The sequence below is a fragment of the Uloborus diversus genome, chromosome 4, assembly GCF_026930045.1.
Source record: "Uloborus diversus isolate 005 chromosome 4, Udiv.v.3.1, whole genome shotgun sequence".
Classification (NCBI taxonomy): domain Eukaryota; kingdom Metazoa; phylum Arthropoda; class Arachnida; order Araneae; family Uloboridae; genus Uloborus; species Uloborus diversus.
The window spans coordinates 166,109,348-166,129,875 of NC_072734.1; the positions used below are offsets into that span (position 1 = coordinate 166,109,348).

The following is a 20,528-nucleotide window of genomic DNA, read 5'->3' on the forward strand; positions in this document are numbered from 1 at the left end:
AAAAATTGTACTATTTTTACGACGCCCAGTGTTTTTGAATGGACAGTTATATGTTGCACTAGTAGAGTTCGTTCATTTGATACTTGGAAATTTATATTTCTAATGACGAAAAAGCAACTTACTCAATAATAGTAGACGTTTTATAAGTAACATTGTTCACACAGAAGTTTTACGTATAAATTGAGTTTTAATGCTTCATTTCATACGGGAAGATTTCGAAAATTGGATAATTGATTTTTATCCATTGGCGTCAATCTTTTTGTTTCCAATGCCAGCGCGAAAAATGTTTTTCCTTTGCATACGTAAACAAAAAGTAGGGAAATATTTATTTGCATAGGGTTAGCACAAAGCAACATGATATCCAAAATTAAATTATTCAAGCCAGCAATTTGTCGACCGCACCAATTACTCAATGGGGTTGTTTCCTTCAATCAAAAGTACTACTTTTAGTCACTGAAATAGATAGAATAAGAAAAAAAAAATGTTGAGCCAAAAAAAAACTTTTATTTTCTCAACAGTTGTTTTTTAAAACTTTTTGTTTGTCCGATTTTGGAAATAAGAAGTGGTCTTTATGACATTATAATTGATGTACTTTGGTGCGCGACTCCATTGCCACGCTAAATATTTACGGTTTGCTCTCAACCGCATTTTCGGGTTATAATAATTTGCGTTGTGCGCTAATGGCATCAATGAGTGGCATTTTATCGCTTTTAATTTCAATCTGCACACCAATTAAAATAGTTGTTAAAAAATATTATTTTTTTTTCAAATTATTTAAAAATGGTTAAAACCTTTGTTTTTAAGCATCCTCTTTCAGTAAAAAATAATTTGAAAATTTCGGAAACGACCCCATTACCGAAATATCCCCTTGCATCCATTTATTTTGAGATAAACAGATAAAAAGCAAAATTGGAATAAATTATTACTGTGGTATTGTGTGTCCATATAAAAATGGTATGTTTTCAGAAATGCAGTAAACATGAGTAAGAGTAGAAATAAAAATGTTGAAAATAGTTAAATTCATATAAATTTTCTTAAAAATTCATTCATGAATATGGTCGAATTTCGACCACTGGGCGAACACCAGTATACATAAATGGCTACTTCTGTATGTAAAGATGTCCGGGGTAAACTTCAAAACTACTGGACCGATTTTAACAATTTTTTCACCCCAGATAGCTACATTATCAGGAAGCAACATAGACTATAATTTATTTCTAAAAAACTTAGTTTAAAAGAGTTATGATGGAAAAAAGTAAATTTCATGTAATTTCCCCATTAAATTATTAAAAATAAAATCCATTGTTACAAAAATTCGTTGCCTTACAACATCAATATTTATAGTAATCATATTGAAAGTTTTGAATCAAGGCTTCTCCGGAACAAACATGAGTTTAAAGTCATTTAAACATTTGGAAACTACTTTTTGCACACTTGGGAAAACATGGTAGAGTTTTTTTCCTTTTTTTGTGTGTGTGTACTATTTAATTAAATAAAGCGCACGGTATATGAGCGCACGGTTTATGAATGACATCAATGAAAATATTTCTGGAAGCATGAATTGTTTTGCTGACGATGTAAAAGTTATGGGGATTGTCGAAAATGAAGAACAAGTAAAACAGCTGCAAGAGGATTTAGATCATATTACTAAGTGGGCAGATAAATGGGGTATGGCAGTTAATGTAGGGAAATGTCAAGTGCTACACTTAGGTCATGGAAATAAGCGTATGAGATATCGTTTACAGGGTTCAGTCATAAATCAGGCAGAAAATGTTATGGATCTGGGTGTCTTTATAAATCAGGACTTCAAGTTTAGTCAACAGTGCAGTATTGCTAGTAACAAAGCCAACAAAATGCTTGGGTTCATCAATAGATCTATTTCAAACAAATCTAAGAAAGTTCTTCTGCCTTTATATAGGAGTTTAGTAAGACCTCATTTGGAGTATGCTGTTCAGTTTTGGTCGCCTTATCTGAAGAAAGATATTTTTGTATTGGAAAGGGTTCAAAGAAGGGTAACTAAATTAGTAAGGGGACTCTCAGATTTAGATTATGATACCAGACTTAATGGGCTTAACATGTATAGCCTGGAGCAAAGGAGAGTCAGAGGGGACATGATTCAGTTATTTAAATTTATCAAAATGAAAGATGTAAATGGTTTAAATTTTTGCGGGGAAAGCAGGACAAGGGGTCATTGTTTTAAGCTATTTAAATCTCAGGCTAACTTGGAAATCAGGAAAAACTACTACTTTAGCAGGGTCGTGGGCACTTGGAATAGCTTACCGGAAGAGGCGGTAATGAGCAAGGGAGTGGATAGCTTTAAGAGGGCCATTGATCTTCATTGGGGACTAATTAATTGACCAGGACCAGCCTAGCTGGGCCCAGAGCCTGTTGCTGGTCGTCACATTTGTATTTGTATTGTATTTGTATTTGTATTTTTAGTTATCTTTTTTTTTTTTTGTTAGTTCATATTTTAGAAATTCTTCAAATTTTTATACGCTTAAATGTCGTGCTTTCATTTCTAATTGAATAATATTTCGCTCTTTATATTTATTGCTATTTTACTTTTATGGGTAAGGAAGAAGCTCGATTTTTAATCACGTCAAAGCGGTGTGTTTCGACTTCTTTCAGTTAACATAGAAAACGAATGAAAGTAGCGATTGTTTCTCACAATTATTACTGACCCAGGCAACACCGGGTATTTTTGCTAGTTGAATCATAAATTGTTGGCCATGAACTTTTGTGTTGCTTCATTTGGCGCACTTACCTTGCTTGTTTCGTTGTTTCGGCTTCGGATTGACACGATGAATTTGAAATCGGAGCAGAGCTGGGTGAAGTAGCAATTAGTAAATACGAAAGTATGACTAAAATATATAAAACCCCATCTGTTGGCTTTAAAAATAATACCTGTTGATTGATATTTCTTTAATTGAATTGTAAGACTTCTATAGGTTATTCAATTTTATATGGTAGCACATTTTTTAGAGTATCAAAGTTCAAGCAGCAGTGGCTCTTCTGAAATGTATAAATCTCAGTTACAGTACTTCGAATTTCTAATCTTATCAGATTACAAGTTCAGAAGTTCATATAAACATCAGATTGTAGAAATGTATAAAATAAAGAGTATCAAATAACATACGAAACTTTCCCTGAGCATAGAATTACAATAATGCTGCGTTCAGTTTTTCGTGTCGCCATTGTCATAATATGTTTCAAAACATGTAAGTTTAATTCTTTTCCCTTTTCATTTCCTTTCTTTTTCAACAATCACGATTTGCTTATTATTATCCTTACTTAACTAAAGTTGATATCGATCTGATTTTTCAAATTACCATGACAACGAGTATAAGTTAGGTCGTTGTTTTAATATATACTACGAGGACAAATTTTCATCGCCGTGGTTAAAAATCGTTTGCGTTCATTCAACTCTTAACTTAAGCAGATTTTACTTTTGAAAAGAGTGGAGGTGTAAAACTACGTTTTTCCATTAAAAACACCAACATAGATGAACTTAAAACGCAAAACTTCATCCAAAATTTCCAGATTACTGTAGATTGTATGGGAGACTGGTGCTGGTTTGGCAATAGTGGCTAACGAAATGGCGCTACAGTAAAACTGAATATAGACAAACGGTGATGCTACGAACGAACAGGTACGCATCCAGCACCAGTCACACATCACACAAGCACTTTTATGAGGGAAGTCCGCGGAAAGTGCATGTTGGTGACATTTTTAATTTTTTAGTAATACAGTGGCCGCCGCGTATAAAAATCAGATTCATTCTGAGGACATTTGATTTTATACAGTCGCTGATTTTATAAACCGACATTCATGCACTTTGAAAAAAAAAAAAGTTTAAATACTATAACGAAAAAATGAATTATTGTTTATATGCATGTTGACATTTTAACTAAACAGGATTTGGGCAATTCCATGAAACTAGGGACATCATAGTAAAAAAAAAAATTCATTGTATCTGTAATTTTTTTCTTTCATATGAGGTAAGAAAGACTATTTTTATAAAACTATGCGAAGTGTCATTGTTCAGATTGTTACAGAGGATGCCAATGGAACTAAGTAAATAGGAATATCTAACATATAAAAGGACTTGTGTTACTCAATAAAACAATGATATCAAACAGCAGCTACCTTGTTTATTACCCTTTAGTGTTTTCGCCGTAGTCGGGTTTTAGTTTTTTAAACTTTTTTTTTTTTTTTTGTTTTATTTCGAATGAAATATTTTCTCGTTGATTATTTAAAGTATTTTTCTCTAATTTAGTGAATAAATGAACTATTAAATGAATGAATACAAAAATAAATCGACTAATGAGTAGTTAAATAAAGGAATTAATAAGAAATTATTAAAAATTTCCTCTCACCAACAGGGAAATCCTCATCCGTTTATCATTCGTGGGTCATGGCGCTGACTGTGCCAAAGAAATTTTTTTGGGTATTTTGCTCCTTTTTGGGGGTCTTGTTTTTGGATGTATGCTCCGTGGTATTTGAAGAGATGTGTCATCGCTTTTGGGGGTTGGACTCCCCAAGTTATTATGTAAAACTGTATCAAACAAGCTTCAAGAAAAACCTTTTTGCAGATGTTGTAGATGTCACAAATTCATATCTTACTTAATTTTAAACGGTATGTGAACAAAAAAGTATCTTTGTGGTATATCTTTGTCCAATTTCATTTGCAAAATTCCACTAAATTGCTTCTCTCGAGAAGCAAGTTTCAAAGCAAAGCATCACTGGCATGATGAGTCACAGAAAATGCTTCACCTCATTTAGCAAAATAGCGATGAAAGAAGTACAAATAAACGGCTCAGTCATCGTTTTATTTTAAACAAAGAGCTAAGTAAAGAGTTGTTTTCGAAAAAGAAATGATGCGAAAATCGTTGTCCTTCAATTTATTTCTAAATCTGGTGCGATTTGGTGAATAAAGGGAAACCAATGCGGTTTCCTTCCTTTTTTTTTTCCTGTTCGTAACTCCTTGACCGTGAAAAAAGCAGGTTCAGAACAGGTCAAGTTATGTCTTGATTATAGAGCTCTCCTGGGAAACAGTTGGACAGAAAACTCTCATGAAAATTTGAATAGAATTCAATCACCAGATTTCTGAAAGTTTTCTTCTTATTAGCCGTTTTGCTTCAGTTTCGGTAAGGTTGAGAGTTTTAATGCAATCACGAATGGAATCATGTATGAAAAAAAAATTGTTTTCCTATTTACCTCATACGTATTTCGAGAATTCATCTGTAATTATTTAAAGCTGTTTTCCAAATAAATGTGGTAGACAGTGCTTCATGCGTTAACACGTGGCTACCCATAAATGATGTCAAGCTTTGAGGGGGTAGGGGGTTGATGAATCTTGACAGAAAGTGACTAGAGGGGGAGTGGTAACAAGAAGTGCGATAAATATACAATCTTATTGCAAAAAATATGTGCTTTGCTTAGTGTATTGAAGTGATTGAGAAGTGTAATAATCAGAAAAGTAATTTATTATTTGTTTGAGTGAATCAAGAGCATGCACAGAAGTTTTGGCGCCCGTAACAAATGATTTTTACGGACCCCTCCACATTGTTTAGCCCTACGTTGTCACATACATTTCTACCCTCATTAAACAAATCTCGGGTCCCCTTCTGGCTCGGTCCCGGGACAACAAGTGTACCTTCTCCCCTCCTGTGCACGCCCCTGGTTAGTAATAATCCTCAAATATACCAGTAATGTTAAAAAGATGCACCAATACTGGGACATTTGGTTCATTACTCGATCTGATGACAAATTGAAATTAAGACATGAGAAAAGTTTAACCAAAGCAGAATGTAAACAGCAAATCAAAATAAGTTTGCCTTCTGGTAATGACCTAACCATCAGTGGAAACTATACATGTCAACAAAATCAGTCACCATTTAAGTACTATAACAAGGCTATGGATAGCTGTTCAAAAAATGACAAGAAGAAATGAGATTTTATTTATTTATTTATTTATTTTTTTGTTGGTTTGGGATCTTTTTATATTTACATTGATACTTTAAGACAATAAATAATAACAGTGCTAATCTAAATGCAGTGAATTTTTTTTCAAAGGTTTCTGTGAAAATTGTGAACTGCTGAAAAAGGGTCCTGCAAAATTAACATTTCAAGAACGAAGGAGCCAATACTCATACTACAGAGAAGAAAAAAACCTCTGTTGGATGCTACAAGTTCCACCAAATTCAGTTGCAATTTTGAGATTCGACAGACTTGAATTTTCTTCCAGCGTAAGTTTGTTCATATTCTTTATTTTGCGCAGGCCCGGATCAAAACATTTTTGGGCCCCCTGCAAAAAATCATCTGGACCCTAAATGCATATTGCATTGCCCCCTCCCCATGTTACTAAAATTTGAAACGAGTGATTTTTGCTTGTTTTTAACTGCTTCAATATTTTTACATTTATTTTGAAATCATTTACTTAAATGTTTTTATTTATATATTTGTTATTATTCCTTCTGAGGTTTTTATTAGTGATTTGCGGTTTTAAATCCTGATTTTCGGGTACTCATTTTATTTATATCAGCAAATAGACAAGTTTTTCAGGACTTAACACGAGCAACGCCATTCAATCTTTTAATTCAATTCAATTTAAGTTTTAAAGAAATTCAAAACTGTTCTCTGCTATACATCTTGGTTTTGAAAAGGGTTTTCCAATTACACGGAATCGGCGTAATTTTGAAAATAATTCAGCTTTTCTTTTGTATTCCCTAAAAGTTTAGGTCATGTTTTTGTGTATTAGGGTTGTTCTTTTTATATTCTTAGTTTTGACTGCTTTTTAACTTTTTACACTTTTTTACGAATACCAATTTTTGCTTCATTTTAATTTTATTTCATTTGTGTTGCTGTTAAAGCCATTTTAGATTTTGTTCTGTGATGAACTAAAATTCGCAGGATTTCTTTTGGAACTGAACTGGTCAAAACATTTTCTCGGAAAATGCTTTTGACCAATTTTCATAGCGTTTCTGGTTAATTTTTTGAATGCTTTGAATGTCATGTTATTCCTCTATTAACCGTTGTTAATTTTTAGGTGTAGCATGCTTTTAAAAATTGCTTTATTTGCTATTTGTGCTATAATTTAGATACAGTACATGAACTTCAATCTTTTGTTCAAGTTAAATTATTGTTTTCACACTTCAAATGTTTATAATTGATGTAAATTTCCTTTATATATTTTAAAACTTTGAGGATTTTTCATGCGTTTCGTATATATATATATATAATATATATATTATATATATATATATATATATAGTATATATTATATATATATATATATACCCTATTATTCATTAATTCCAATACATCCCATGTTTTTCAGTTTTTCATGAAATACATAAAGAAGTAAACAATCGCATAAATATAATCTTTTATTAGAGGCATACTTCACTACATATTTAAGCATAAGTATCATAAATTTGTCTTCTTCCTTTCACTTTAGAAGCGATCACCGCCATATATACGGTGGACATTATATTATTTAGTACAGTTCATGCACATACGTGCAGTATATGCAGTATTTGATCATATCCTCCACCTGACCCTTCGGTGATTTAATGAAGACACCGGAGTCCTAATTATGCCAATCATTGCCTTATTAAGTTACAATCTACTTTTACAGAGCTATCAAATCACAGGAAAACATTACGATTATCAGCTGCATTTCTTTTTGAATTCGTCAACTACATAAATTAGGCTTTCTAGAACAACTAACAACTTTTTTATACTAGTAAGCTACTGTAAAACACGATGATGCTAAATTTACTAAAAAATAAGATTGTGCAATTTTGACAAGATATCTTTTGTTGCAACATTTTTGCCTGTTGTTTAACAAATTGCTTGTTCAAAACGCTGTATCACCAGATAGATTTTTCTGATGACGACAAAATCACGATCTATAAAACTTTTGCTGTTCTGCATTGAAAAAAAAGGGGGGGGGGGCAACTTTTTTGGTTTGTATGGTCTTGTTTGACGCATCCACCCTACAATTTGTGCTTAAACTCCCGTAAATGAAGAATATGTCAAAACTACTTGCAACAGCAACATACCAAACATCCGGTTATTATATACAGAGACTGCAGTTTCGGTTTCCTATTGGAACTCGTCAGTGTGGAATAGTGAATATGGCAGATGTTATCTCATTGAAGCAGAGATGCTGAGAGCGCCAATAAACTAGTAGATTTATTTTATCTAGCAGCCTGAAAGGTTGAACACCGCTGCTGTAAACCAATTTTATTTCTATTGATAATAAAATTATATTCTGTTGTTTGCTAAACATAAAAATTCAACTATTTAGTTGGTTGACTATTGTCTATTAGACACATTTAGTATGCCATCGACTTTTTTTACCATTAATAGCAATTTAATTTAAAATATTTGATACCATGTACAATTTTAATGCAGACGTTTTTTTTTTCTTTTTTTTCAGAAATTAAAATTACTCTGTTTATGTACAGTAAAATCCCTCTAATGCGGAACACTAACGGGACAATTTTTTTCGTCCACAATAAAGAGGTGTCCGCAGGAGACGGGTTTGATAATGTTATTTGCATTGGAGCTGGGGAATTAAAAATTGACCGCATAAGAGGGGTGTCCGTTAGGAGGGGTTTTTACTGTATTTTTATAGGGTTGCAGGTGTGCAATGCAATAAATAATGACTATACTTCTATATTTTAGTCTTGTTCCGAATCTTTTGTTAAAGTTTCTGAATGGGGTGTTGCCAAATCCACAAAAGTATCTTCTTTCTGCACTACCACTTCAAATCTACCCGTGATAATCTCTCCTCATGATGTTTTTAATTCAAGTATTTCTTCATGCATCGCATTCAGGAGCATTTACAATCACTTATTACACAGGTAAGAAGAAGGAAAAATCTGATTTTTTTTTCAGTAACATTTTTTATATATACATCAGATATGTACATATAAGTGCAATATTAAAGTCAAGGAATTGCTTCCATGGAGTCAATATTACTCTCTTGAATACATAGTAATTATAGAGAGGTGGATCACCTCTCCGGCTGTTCCGCAGTGTCAATGTACGAGTGCTGTCCTTGGGAGAAATCTGGACTAGGTAACAAGAAATTTCATCATAAATTTAATACGCCGATATTATCTTTAAAAGGCATTTACTTATAAAATCTTACATTAAACAATGTTGCTTGTTTAGAGCCCAGTAGCATAATTTTTTTCTGCACTTTGAGATCAAAAATCAAAATCTGAGGTTAAAAATCAAAAATAGTCAGCAAGATTGATCGGCATTAGATTTAGGATAAAGCCTACATAAATAGGCACCAAAAAATGCTGAAAACTAAGATGCTAATACAAGTTCATTCTTAACTTTATTTTATTCATTAAGAATTAATCCCAGAAAACACGATACAAATCTTGGTTAGCTAAAAATTTAAAGATTTTCTCTTCCTTTAAAAATTTTCGTTCCTTCCCCGAGCCCAAAATACTAAGAAATAGTCTGCAGACTTTCTCAAGAGTCAACGATGCACGTCGTAGTTTTTCGCTGTTTCTGCAACTGGGATTTAATACTTTGCATGGTTCTGTCGGAGTTATTATTCTTTAGAAATTGATATGTCTTTTGTTCATACATTTTTATGCATCAATTGACGTTAATTGCTTACTTTCTAGGTAGCTATAAGTAATTATTCTTTGAATCATATCTATCTTTAGAATTTCTTTGTATCAAATACATTTCGTAGATTCCTTTATAATTAGAACTTTTCCTTTTCCTCGCTTAAAATAATTTGTGTTTAAAATTAATTTTACAGTTTTGGCTAATGTTTAACATTGATATTGTAAACATAACAGAGGGTGGTTTGCCAGTGGTTGACCACAAGCAGTAATTGACCACTCGAGAACTAAAATGTACAAAACAAGAATAAAAAAGTAGATATTTTTTATCTGATTGCTGGAACTAATTTCTAGCATCCCGTGAACTGCTCGGTTATAATTTATAGTTGTAACTCAAGTTTTAATTGGAGGTTAGGACGGTACACTTACAAAGATATCTGCATTTCAAGAAAGTCACTTTTCTCTCTACTGAGAATTGTCACGAGATGAAATGTTTAATCTCATTTTCGGAAGTTAAATTTAACTCTGTAGACTTTTGCTGAGATATGCTGATCATCCACGTGTGTTCTAAGTAGGGGTGCGACATCGATGTCGATGTTTTGGAAACATTGATGTTTTTGTTAAAACATCGATGTTTGCTTGTTTTACTTTCGATGTTTTTGAACCATCGATGTTTTTTCGATGTTGATGTTTTTGCATTTTAATTGAAAATTATCATAAAATTTGCTCCAATTTTCTCGCTAGATAAAGTTTACTTATGGAGTTGCAAAAAAAAAAAAAAAAAAAAATCATTTTTTGCACCCACTTTATAAGATTAATTTTCCTGTGTAGAGGATCATTTTTGGGAAGATTACTACAAGATAGTAGAAGATTAACTAGAGAGTGAGGAAGAGGTCTCAAAGCTATTGGAAGAACCTGACACTGGTAGTCTGGTGCCAAAACTTGCAGTCTATTTCAAGGCTCCAGTTCCTAAACCAATGGAAAATCCTATATGTTACTAGGGTGAAAATTATAGCTTTAAAATTTCAAAGCTGATAAAAGTTGCTTTAAAGTATTTGATAGTGATGGCAACTTATGTTCCATCGGACAGAGATGTCCGATTGGTGGGACAGTCTGCAATAAGAGAAATGCGCTTCTGGGGGACAAAGTTAACAAACTTCTTTTTCTCCAAACTTTCAGCACCAATATTTGGGGTTACTTATTGAATTCCCCCAACAAGTCATCCCTCTACTACTGGAAATTTGTGTTTAATTATTAGCAAACAGTGCAGCACATACTGTCCACCTCTGGCAAGTTGAGCTCCGCTGCCCGTCCGATTCATCGATTCCATTACTTGAAATAGGGGTGAGAAAAAACAGTATATAAATTTGTGGATTTAGTTGGTAGTGTATTGCCCATTTGGCGAACAATATTAATATACCTAACTATTAGCAAGCGGTACAGGATTTTCTCGCCAATAAAAGGGTTACAATGGTTGCCCAACCACGCCTTAACAATGCCTCTTCCTACCGATTGCTCTCCCTTGAAAGAAGCGATGTTGACAGGTGCCGCCCCTGGTCTATATGTATTTTTATCTTAAATCATCGAGCATACTCTCATGTACTGCTGATTTTGAGCTACAGGGAAAAAAAGGAACTAATTTGAATTTTTCACTTTCCCCCTTATTTTTTTGCCTCTTTACATTTTGCCATTATGAAATTGGTCGCATCTAAACTCTGCCGCCCTAGGCGGTGGCATAGGTCGACAACCCCAAGAGCCGGCCCTGGTTAGAATTAATTTTATATTTTTAAAATAATTAACACAACTTTTTCTCATCATTAAACTGACGGTAAGTGCTATGATACATTTTTTCTTAGATTCTTTTATGATGTAAATTTACTTTTAGTTTCATTTAGTTTGAAAATATTTCCCTATTACTATAGCTAGTTTGTATTAATCAGCGCTTGTCTTATATTATCAGTTTTTGTCCTGCTATAATACCAAGATGTTGCGAATTTATTCTTATTAAATTATATTCATGGTTTGAGATTCAGTATTTTCAATATATTCGCCAGGTACGTATTCTGTATTGCTTAAATTAGTGTAGTATACTCAAAAATGTATGTTATATATTAATAAAAAGATCGATGTTTTAAAACATCGATGTTTTGCCATCGATGTCGCACCACTAGTTCTAAGTAAATAAAAAAAATGCATTTAATAACTAACCTCTTATGCTGCGATTAAAGGGTGATCAATTACTGGTTGTCTAAAATGCTATCAATGCCTGTAATTGACAAGAACGGTGAAGTAATGAACTTATATGATTTTAATATGTTTTTCTCAAAACCAAAGTGATTACAAACATACTTGTGCTTAAGATAAAATATAACAGGTCTTTATCCAGAAAGAAAGTATTTTTACCAGTAAGTGGGGCTCGCCCTGTGTAGAGGCTCTGCTCGGAATTGGAGTAGTGTGGATTCGAGAGGATAAGGTTATGGAAAAGGGGTTTGGCGTTAAAACTGACATGTTATGACCTGTGCATCACTACTGTTAAATATTATATGTATAAAAAAATGTTGATATGTATATATATATATATACGGGGTGCTAAATGAGGAAGTTTTCATACTTACGAAGCCCTAGAGACAATCCTTCGAATCAATCGAACTATAATTTTAGATACGGTATCTGAACATATGAACTCGATACTGGGATGATTTTAAACAGCGATGTACTCAAGGTTACGTTACAGTAATAGAGTTTCGATGTGCATCACCCACTTTTTTGGCGCAAATTGATCAGCGGATTGAAAAACCTCGAAGGGCGTTGGAACGAGTGGCGTGTGACGAAAATTTCAAGCTTAAAGCATTTGCAAAGATGATAAATTTCAGTCCTAGTTACAATATAAAAAAGGAGGATTTTCGACATACTTTTCATAGCTCACGCAGTTAGACAGCAGTAGAAGTATAACCAATCACTAAACACAACGGGCAAATCATTGCTTGAGGAAAAAAGAATTGAAAATACAGAGTGAAAAGAGTTTCTTCAGTGGGTGCTCGAATTTGCTAACGCGCAAATTTTGTCACACGCCAATAGCTCCATTGCCATTTGTGGGACTTCAATACGATGATCAGTTTGCGTAAGTTGATTGTGGGTGTTGTCTTTTGAAAATGTGGGTATTAGTTCTTTGTAACCGTAAACTTGAATACTGTGTTGTTTAAAATCATCATAAACTCGAGCGCTTACTTTCAAATAACCACAGCTAAAATATTTGCTCAATTGCTTCAGCGGATAGGCCATAGCGCTACGTACATAGGGAAAGTTACTTGTTGGCCCCCTTGTCTATGTTATCAAATATTCTATTTATAATTAGTATTTAAAAGTGATATTTCAAAATTTAGGCATTATTCTTTCACCTATGATAACTAGATTCGGGTCCTGTGGCGGCTCACATAGTGATAACGTCATATCTGTTAGAAGTCTATAGGCTAGGCAAGAAGTTGAAGAGATCGCTGAGTTTTTGGCGAAAATTTGTTAAATGTCGCCAAATTTGGCGACATTTGGCAATTTGTTTTTATCACTGTCATGTAATCATCATAATCAAGGTCACGTGACGTTTGTGATGACACCACACAACAGACAATCAGAGGCGGCTTTTAGGTGAACCTTACATAGATACATGCATACAGTCGGGTTTTAATAGCATAGATTTTAGCTTTTATTCTGTTTAAAAAAATGGTCAATTACTGGCGGGCGCTGGTTAATTACTGGAGGTAAGTATTCAGTTACTGGCGAAATCTCCCTTTTAAACTACTATTGAAAATAATTTGAGAAATAGTAACTAAAACAGAAAAATAACAAGCAATCGTTTATCCTGATAATTTTATTAACACGTAGAAAAATTTCCAAATGTTTTCCTGGTTTCCTTCCTGTGAAATTATTTACAACTTGTAGAGACTTCCACTAAATGGTCAATTACTGGCGAATCACCCTGCTACAGATAAGGAAAAAAAGATCGTATTATTGTGACTTAACTTTTAACCAACCCAAAATGCAGAAAATGTTTTTCAGGGTTGTAAGTAGGGATTGCAGTACCGGACAAAAAAAATTCAGTACCGGTATTCGGTATTTTTAAAACGTGATACCGGTATTAATACCGGTATTTGAAATTTCTCAAAAAATGCTTGAAAACATATTGTTTCATAGCTACTCTTTTTGTATAAAAATTATATTAGTATTTATGAAAACGTATTGTGAACATGTATAAAATGAAGGAATAAATATCATAATAAAAAATCAATAATAGTAAAAAATATAATGCATCTATTCAATTGTATCTAAGCCGGGAACTCATTTCAGTGCTCAACTTTCCTACAGTTGAAAGTACTCTTTCTGAATTGACGCAGATCAGTGGTACTGTCAACAATGCGCGATACACCTCCTTTAAGTGTCTGGAAGTCTTTCATCTTCAAATAATTCGGTCTCTTGCGTGTTATTTTTGGATACATCCTTTTTTGTGTGTGTTTGTTTTGTATTGTGTATTGTTGTTATTATTATTATTATTTTTATACACTCCTGTTTGTGAAAATTGACACTACGAAGGACTTACGCGAGTGAGTTGAAAATTGCAGGAGATGTAAAGTAGGGCATGATATGCAAATGATTAGAATTGCATACCGGTAGCGCATGCGTATGCTGAGCAGACGGAACGGTGGATCGAACCGAAAATAAATAGAGGGCTGTAGCGAGGCGTGTATGATTATCGGTGGTTATATGTAGTGATGTTCCGGATATCCATATCCGTATCCGCGGATATCCGAGGGAAAATAATGATCCGTATCCGCTACTTTTTTGGCGGATCTTTTCTACTCTAAAAATTCTAAAATATTTGAATTAAACACTCTTAAATTCCGTTTTAGTTAGGTTTTATTCCCTATCTAAATTATAAGTTATAATTTTCGAAGCCAATTTACCCCCCGTCGCAAAAAGGAAGGAGTAATAAGTTTTAAAAGTGTGCATGTGTGTGTCTATTTGTTGCATCGTAGCTCCTAAACAGATGAACCGATTTTGATAGTTATTTTTTTCGTTCAAAGGTGACTTGATCAAAAGTGTTCTTAGCTTGACCTCGTTTTTGTAGAACTTTAACTACCGGAGATATCCTATTCCTATTCAGAGTCACAACTGACTACAACTGTATTTATGTCGAGGACTGCATACTAAGTGCCTTGCCTCCATTATTTTATATACCGATAGATGGCAGCACCATCACCGAAACGAACAGTTAATGAGAATTTAGAACTAGTCCAGGAGCTAATAGCTGCCTAGTACTAGCATCCCCAGAGGTATCGTTTCACTTGGAGGACATTGAGACCACGAGCATATTTAACGTCGCCCAGTCCCCTTTAATGACGACGGTGGGTCTTCGACCATCAAGGTTCGAACCCAGGACCCTCCGGCCCCGAATCCGACACTCTACCGATCGGGCTATCACGACCCGTACCAGAGATATCAATTAAAAACCGTCTTAATGTTTTTACAATTATGGTAGTAAAAAATGACCCGTAGTTTAAAAATATTGGCCCTAATTGAAAGAACGAAGTTTTCTGTGCTTGTGTTTGATATTTATTTGGAACTTCCAAGTTATACACAGTAGGAGCTATAATCTTGTTAAGTAAATTTTAATGCTATTCTAAGCCTTTATACGCGTGATTGGTAGCGATTTCATAGTCGGAAGATAAAGAGAAAAAGCTCGACGATTTAAAATTTCTATCTCTAATGTTGTGTTTTTTTTTTTTTTTAATTTAATATTGGTTTTTGTGATTGACCTGGGGTTTGTGTAATTCTTCATTTTGGTTTTTCTCGGCATCCTTCAAAGAAAGTGAGACTAAATTATCTATTTACTAGTTATAAAAGTGTTCTCGGCTCTGTTATTTCGTCGGTTGGGGTAAGTTGGGTGGAATGGGTCAGCGCTGCATATACATTGAAATAAAATGCGAAAAATTATTTCTAGCCTGTCCAGAAGCAGCTTTACACTCTTGCTCCTGTATCCTACATCTACCAGTCTATCTAGAATTATTTTTTCATATTCTATCTAAGCTTTAATGTAGCGCTGACCCATTCCTTTCAATTCCACCTCAATTTTAACGGAGATTTAAAGAGTAAATAATTGAGTCTTGTTTATATTTTCGCCGTAAGTGACATTTTTTGAAGAAACTGCCATTACCCTAACGGGAATACTTTCCGTGGCAAATTTTACACTTGAATAGTTAATTTGGGTTAAAAAAAATTTCGAGATCCGTATCCGTATCCGCGGATCTTGACACTAATGATCCGGGTCCGTATCCGTATCCGCGGATCTACTTTTTTAACGATCCGGCACATCACTAGTTATATGCTACAGTAAACGTTAACTGAATCTTTATTACGCCTCTTCGACGAAAGAAAACGAAATTTGAGCAAATTTCGGAGTTTGAACGGGGCAGAATCGTCGGCCTTCGTGAAGCTGGATTGTCTTATCGTGCAGTAGCCGCTCTTGTGCAGCGTAACAGTAGCACAATCACGCGTGTTTGGAAGCAGTGGACGGACGAGAGTCGGACAGCTCGGAAATCCGGGAGTGGACTCCGAAATGTGACGTCAGCTCGCGATGATAGACACCTGGTGCGTATGGTGCTGACGGATCGCACAGCTTCTTCTAGACAATTGGCAGCACAGTGGTCAACAGCTACAGGTGTTTCATTGTGTGCTTCATCAATTCGGAGACGTCTGCTGCAGCGTGGGCTGCGGTCAAGGATTCCTTTATACAGGATTCTTCTCTGGCAAAACCATCGCCGCCTGCGGCTACAGTGGGCCAATGTGCATAGGAGCTTGCGTGCTGATTGGCAGCAGGTCGTCTTTTCTGACGAATCCCTCATTAATTTGTGCAACCATGATGGCCGAATTCGTGTCAGGCGCTATGCCGGTGAACGGCACATTCCGGAGTGCATTATCGAACGCCACAGTGGACGAACACCCGGAGGTGACATAGCATATCATGGACGATCACAATTGCTACGAATTGTGGGCAATTTGAACAGTACCCGATACATAAACGAAGTTTTACAGCTCCAAACTATTCCTTTCCTGCAAGGATTCCCAGGGGCTGTATTCCAGCAAGATAATGCCCGTCCACATGTCGCCAGGACTGTCAAATCCTACCTTGATTCGCAGCAAGTACAGCTTTTTTCTTAGCCTGCCTATTCCCCGGATATGTCACCGATTGAACATGTGTGGGATTTCGTTGGGCGGCGTCTCGCTCGTGATCCTCGTCCTGTTGCTTCGACAGAAGAACTTTTGGTTGGTTTACAAACAATATGGAATACTCTTCCGCAGGCAGATATTCAAACTTCGTTTCACTCCATGCCAACGTTTATCGCACATTTTGAAGCACAAAAAATGCTAAGTGATGCAGACACGTGTTTCGGTGTTACAAGGAACACCTTTTTCAGTGCAAAGAAGTATGAGCTTCTGGATGAAAAGTCATCGGAGAAAAGCAACACGGTGGAACAGAAGACAACATAAATACCAAAATATAGAAATTGAACAAAACAAAAAAGACAAAATGCCGCCTAAAGACGATATTTATTCTATAATTCCATCAGGAAAAAAACTGTTAAGTAATAAACATCCAAGAAAACCCATAAACAATGCAAACAGTCAAAAAAATGAAACCACTCTGAATAAATTAGCAATAAATTTACGAGCGGGAAAAACTATGTATGGAAGCGATGTACCAAATGGAGAAATGCAGGAAAAAACAGAGTGAATGATTAACAAATTGGAATTAGTTGATCACAAAACGAAATAAGAAAGCAAAAAATTAAAGTAAGAAATGTACGACAATTTTTACATAAAAATAATAGAAAAACTAAACCAATTTTAATAAAGAAGTCCACACAGAAGAAAAATATACGGAATTGCAGTAGATCGTTAACTAAATTAAACCGGTTCCTCAGGATGTGGAAATATTCCCCAAAATCTTTCCACACTTTTTGTACTTTTTCAGCACAAAGGTATTTATTTTTTATTTAATTGGCTTAAACGGACAGTACGTTTGCATTCTATTTTCTTTTTTCATACTTCTTGCTTTGAATTTTGGTTTTATTTGTTGCATCTGAAATTTTGAATTTTGCTTTATTTTTCTTATTTTGCCTTGTTATTGTTTTAATTTGATTTCTATTTTTAATAATAATTTGTTCTTATGTGCTTCGATTTTTTTTTTTGTAATGTCTCAAATTAATAGGTTTTGCAATCTTCGTATTAAGAAGTCTCGCTTTCTGAATCATTTAAAATTTCTTCAAGAATGTAGGCGCTGGAAAATTATTCCGAATTTTATTTTTTTGAAATGTAACTTACCATTTCTGTAAAAATTGATAAATTTATCTTTCAATTGAAATTGGCTCTACTTAGAGCTTAGATCCAAGAAACTAGGAAACGCCTCTCGTTCATTGAACGTGAGCTATATGATTTGCATCTCTCTATTTCAAATTCTATATCTGACTTTGATTATGTTGATAGAACTTCTTGGTCTAGAATCCTTCGTTTGTCGGAGAATCATCAAGTTGTTTTGAAAAAGAAATTAGCTAAACTTTGTAAAAATTTGAAAGTTGTTCCTTCGGAAAATCTACCAGTGGTAAATAAAAATGTTGTCGTTAATATGTTTAGTGTTCCTTTAAACAGCTCTCAAATTAATGCTCTAAAATTCAATGATAATTTTGCTCTGGCCAGCAAACTTTCTTTTTCTAAGCTTATTGCTCCTATGAAGAAAGCCTTTAAATTTTATGCCTTATCATCCACTCAAAAAGATTGCGTTATGCATCTTATTTCTTCTAATGTGGACTTTAATTCTAGAATTTCCAATCCCGTCTTTACTAATACTCTTAGTCGTACTGCAAAGAATTTAACTTCTAATTCTTATCTGGTTGTTACCAAAGCTGACAAGGGTGGTCAAATTGTTGATCTTGACAAATCATCTTATGTTGACAAAACTAATTATTTGATTTCTTCTGGTTTATACTTAGAGATTTCTAAATATCCTAGTGATATTGAGTTAAAGACTATTTCTTCTGCTGTCAAGTCTGTCCAGTTCATTCCATTTAGTATTAAACGCTCTGTTATTCCTTCTATTGCTAATTGTGCTAGATTTTATGCTTTACCCAAGGTACATAAAGCTGGCATTCCTTTCAGGCCGAATGTTTCCAATATTGGTACGACTTCTTATAAACTTGCTAAATATTTAGTCTCTGTGTTTCACCTCTTATGAGTCATAATGTATTTACTGTAAAAAATTCAATCGATTTTGTGAAAACAATTCAGAATAGCGTTCCAAATAATTCTTTTATGGCTTCTTTTCATGTGAAATCATTATTTACGAACGTTCCGGTCGATTGTTCATTGTTATCCCTTCAGAGCAGACTTTCTTAATTTCTTTTACCTCTAAGGAAATTGAGGCATTAGTTTTCCTCACACATACTTGTCTAAAACAATGTTCCTTTGTTTTTAATGATAAATTTTATACTATATCATATGGTCTGGCTATGGGAAACACACTTAGCCCAATACTTAGTGATATTTATTAGCATTACTTTGAGGCCAAGTTGTTTCAAAAACTATAGTTTCAGTTCTATGTTCGCTATGTTGACGACTGTTTTGTTCTTATGAACACGATCAACTTAATATTGATGAAGCTTTATCTATTTTAAATTCCATTGATCCTCATATTCAATTCTCTAGTGAAAAAGAACAGAATAATTGCCTTCCATTTCTGGATGTTCTCGTTTCTCGAACTGAGTCTGGTTTTGAAACCACGGTTTAACGCAAACCTTTTGTTGTTTCCTTACCCCCACATCGATCACCCTCCTGATCAAAAATACTCAGCTTTCAACACATTTGTGTATCGTGTAATGAATATTTGTTCTTCACCTGGGCTTCTTAATGCGGAACTTAACTATTTAAGAGCTGTGACTGTTGATAGAGACTATCCGCCCACCTTTCCATTAATAAAAAACTTTGCAAAAAATCTCAAAATATTGTTCTTAATAACACTTTGACCACTACGAATTTAGTTGTTCTGCCTTTCTTCCCTGGTATTGGTTCTCAGGTTGCTAAGATTCTGAAGCGATTCCAATTCCAAGTGGTGTTTTCTACCATTAATAAACTTTCGTTCGCTTCTCTTAAAGATTCTATTCACCCTCTTAATTGTTGTGGGATTTATAAAATTGTTTGCAATTGTGGTCTCGGATACATCGGGCAGACCCGCCGTTCTTTGAAATTTCGCTTAAAAGAACATCAAAACTATGTGAAAAAACAACAGCTGAATAAATCCAGTATTGCTCAACACTGTTGGGATTCTAATCGCTCTTTTGATTTTAACTCTTAGGAAATTATCCAAAAATGCCCGAAATTTATTATATAATTCCTGATGGAATTATGTAATAAATTTCTGCTCCAAGCGACATTTTGTCTGTCGAAGCAACAGGACGGAGATCACGAGCCAGACGCCGCCCAACGAAATCCCACACATGTTCAATCGGTGACATATCCGGGGAATATGCAGGCCAAGGAAGAAGCTATACCTGCTACGAATCAAGGTAGGATTTGACAGTCCTGGCGACATGTGGACGGGCATTATCCTGCTGTAATACAGCCCCTGGCAATCCTTGCAGGAAAGGAATAGCTTGGGGCTGTAAAACTTCGTTTATGTATCGAGTACTTCTCAAATTGCCCACAATTCGTAGCAATTGTGATCTTCCATGATATGCTATGGCACCCTAGACCCTTAATCCGAGTGTTCGTCCACTGTGGCGTTCGATAATGCACTCCGGAATGTGCTGTTCACTGGCATAGCGCCTGACACGAATTCGGCCATCATGGGGGCACAAAGTGAAGCGAGATACGTCAGAAAAGACGACC

At 34.6% G+C, this 20,528-nt stretch overlaps 1 protein-coding gene across 1 annotated transcript in view; it reads left to right on the top strand.

Moving 5' to 3' along the window:
• Window positions 1–3,110: 3,110 nt before the first annotated feature.
• Window positions 3,111–20,528, top strand: part of LOC129221173 (uncharacterized protein CG3556-like) — a 42,796-nt gene continuing 25,378 nt past the window's right edge. The window contains exons 1-3 of the mRNA XM_054855625.1: window positions 3,111–3,218; window positions 6,076–6,248; window positions 8,695–8,873. Of these exons, the coding sequence (XP_054711600.1) occupies window positions 8,804–8,873 (70 nt within the window). The 5' untranslated portion in view covers window positions 3,111–3,218; window positions 6,076–6,248; window positions 8,695–8,803. The remainder of the gene's footprint in view (window positions 3,219–6,075; window positions 6,249–8,694; window positions 8,874–20,528) is intronic.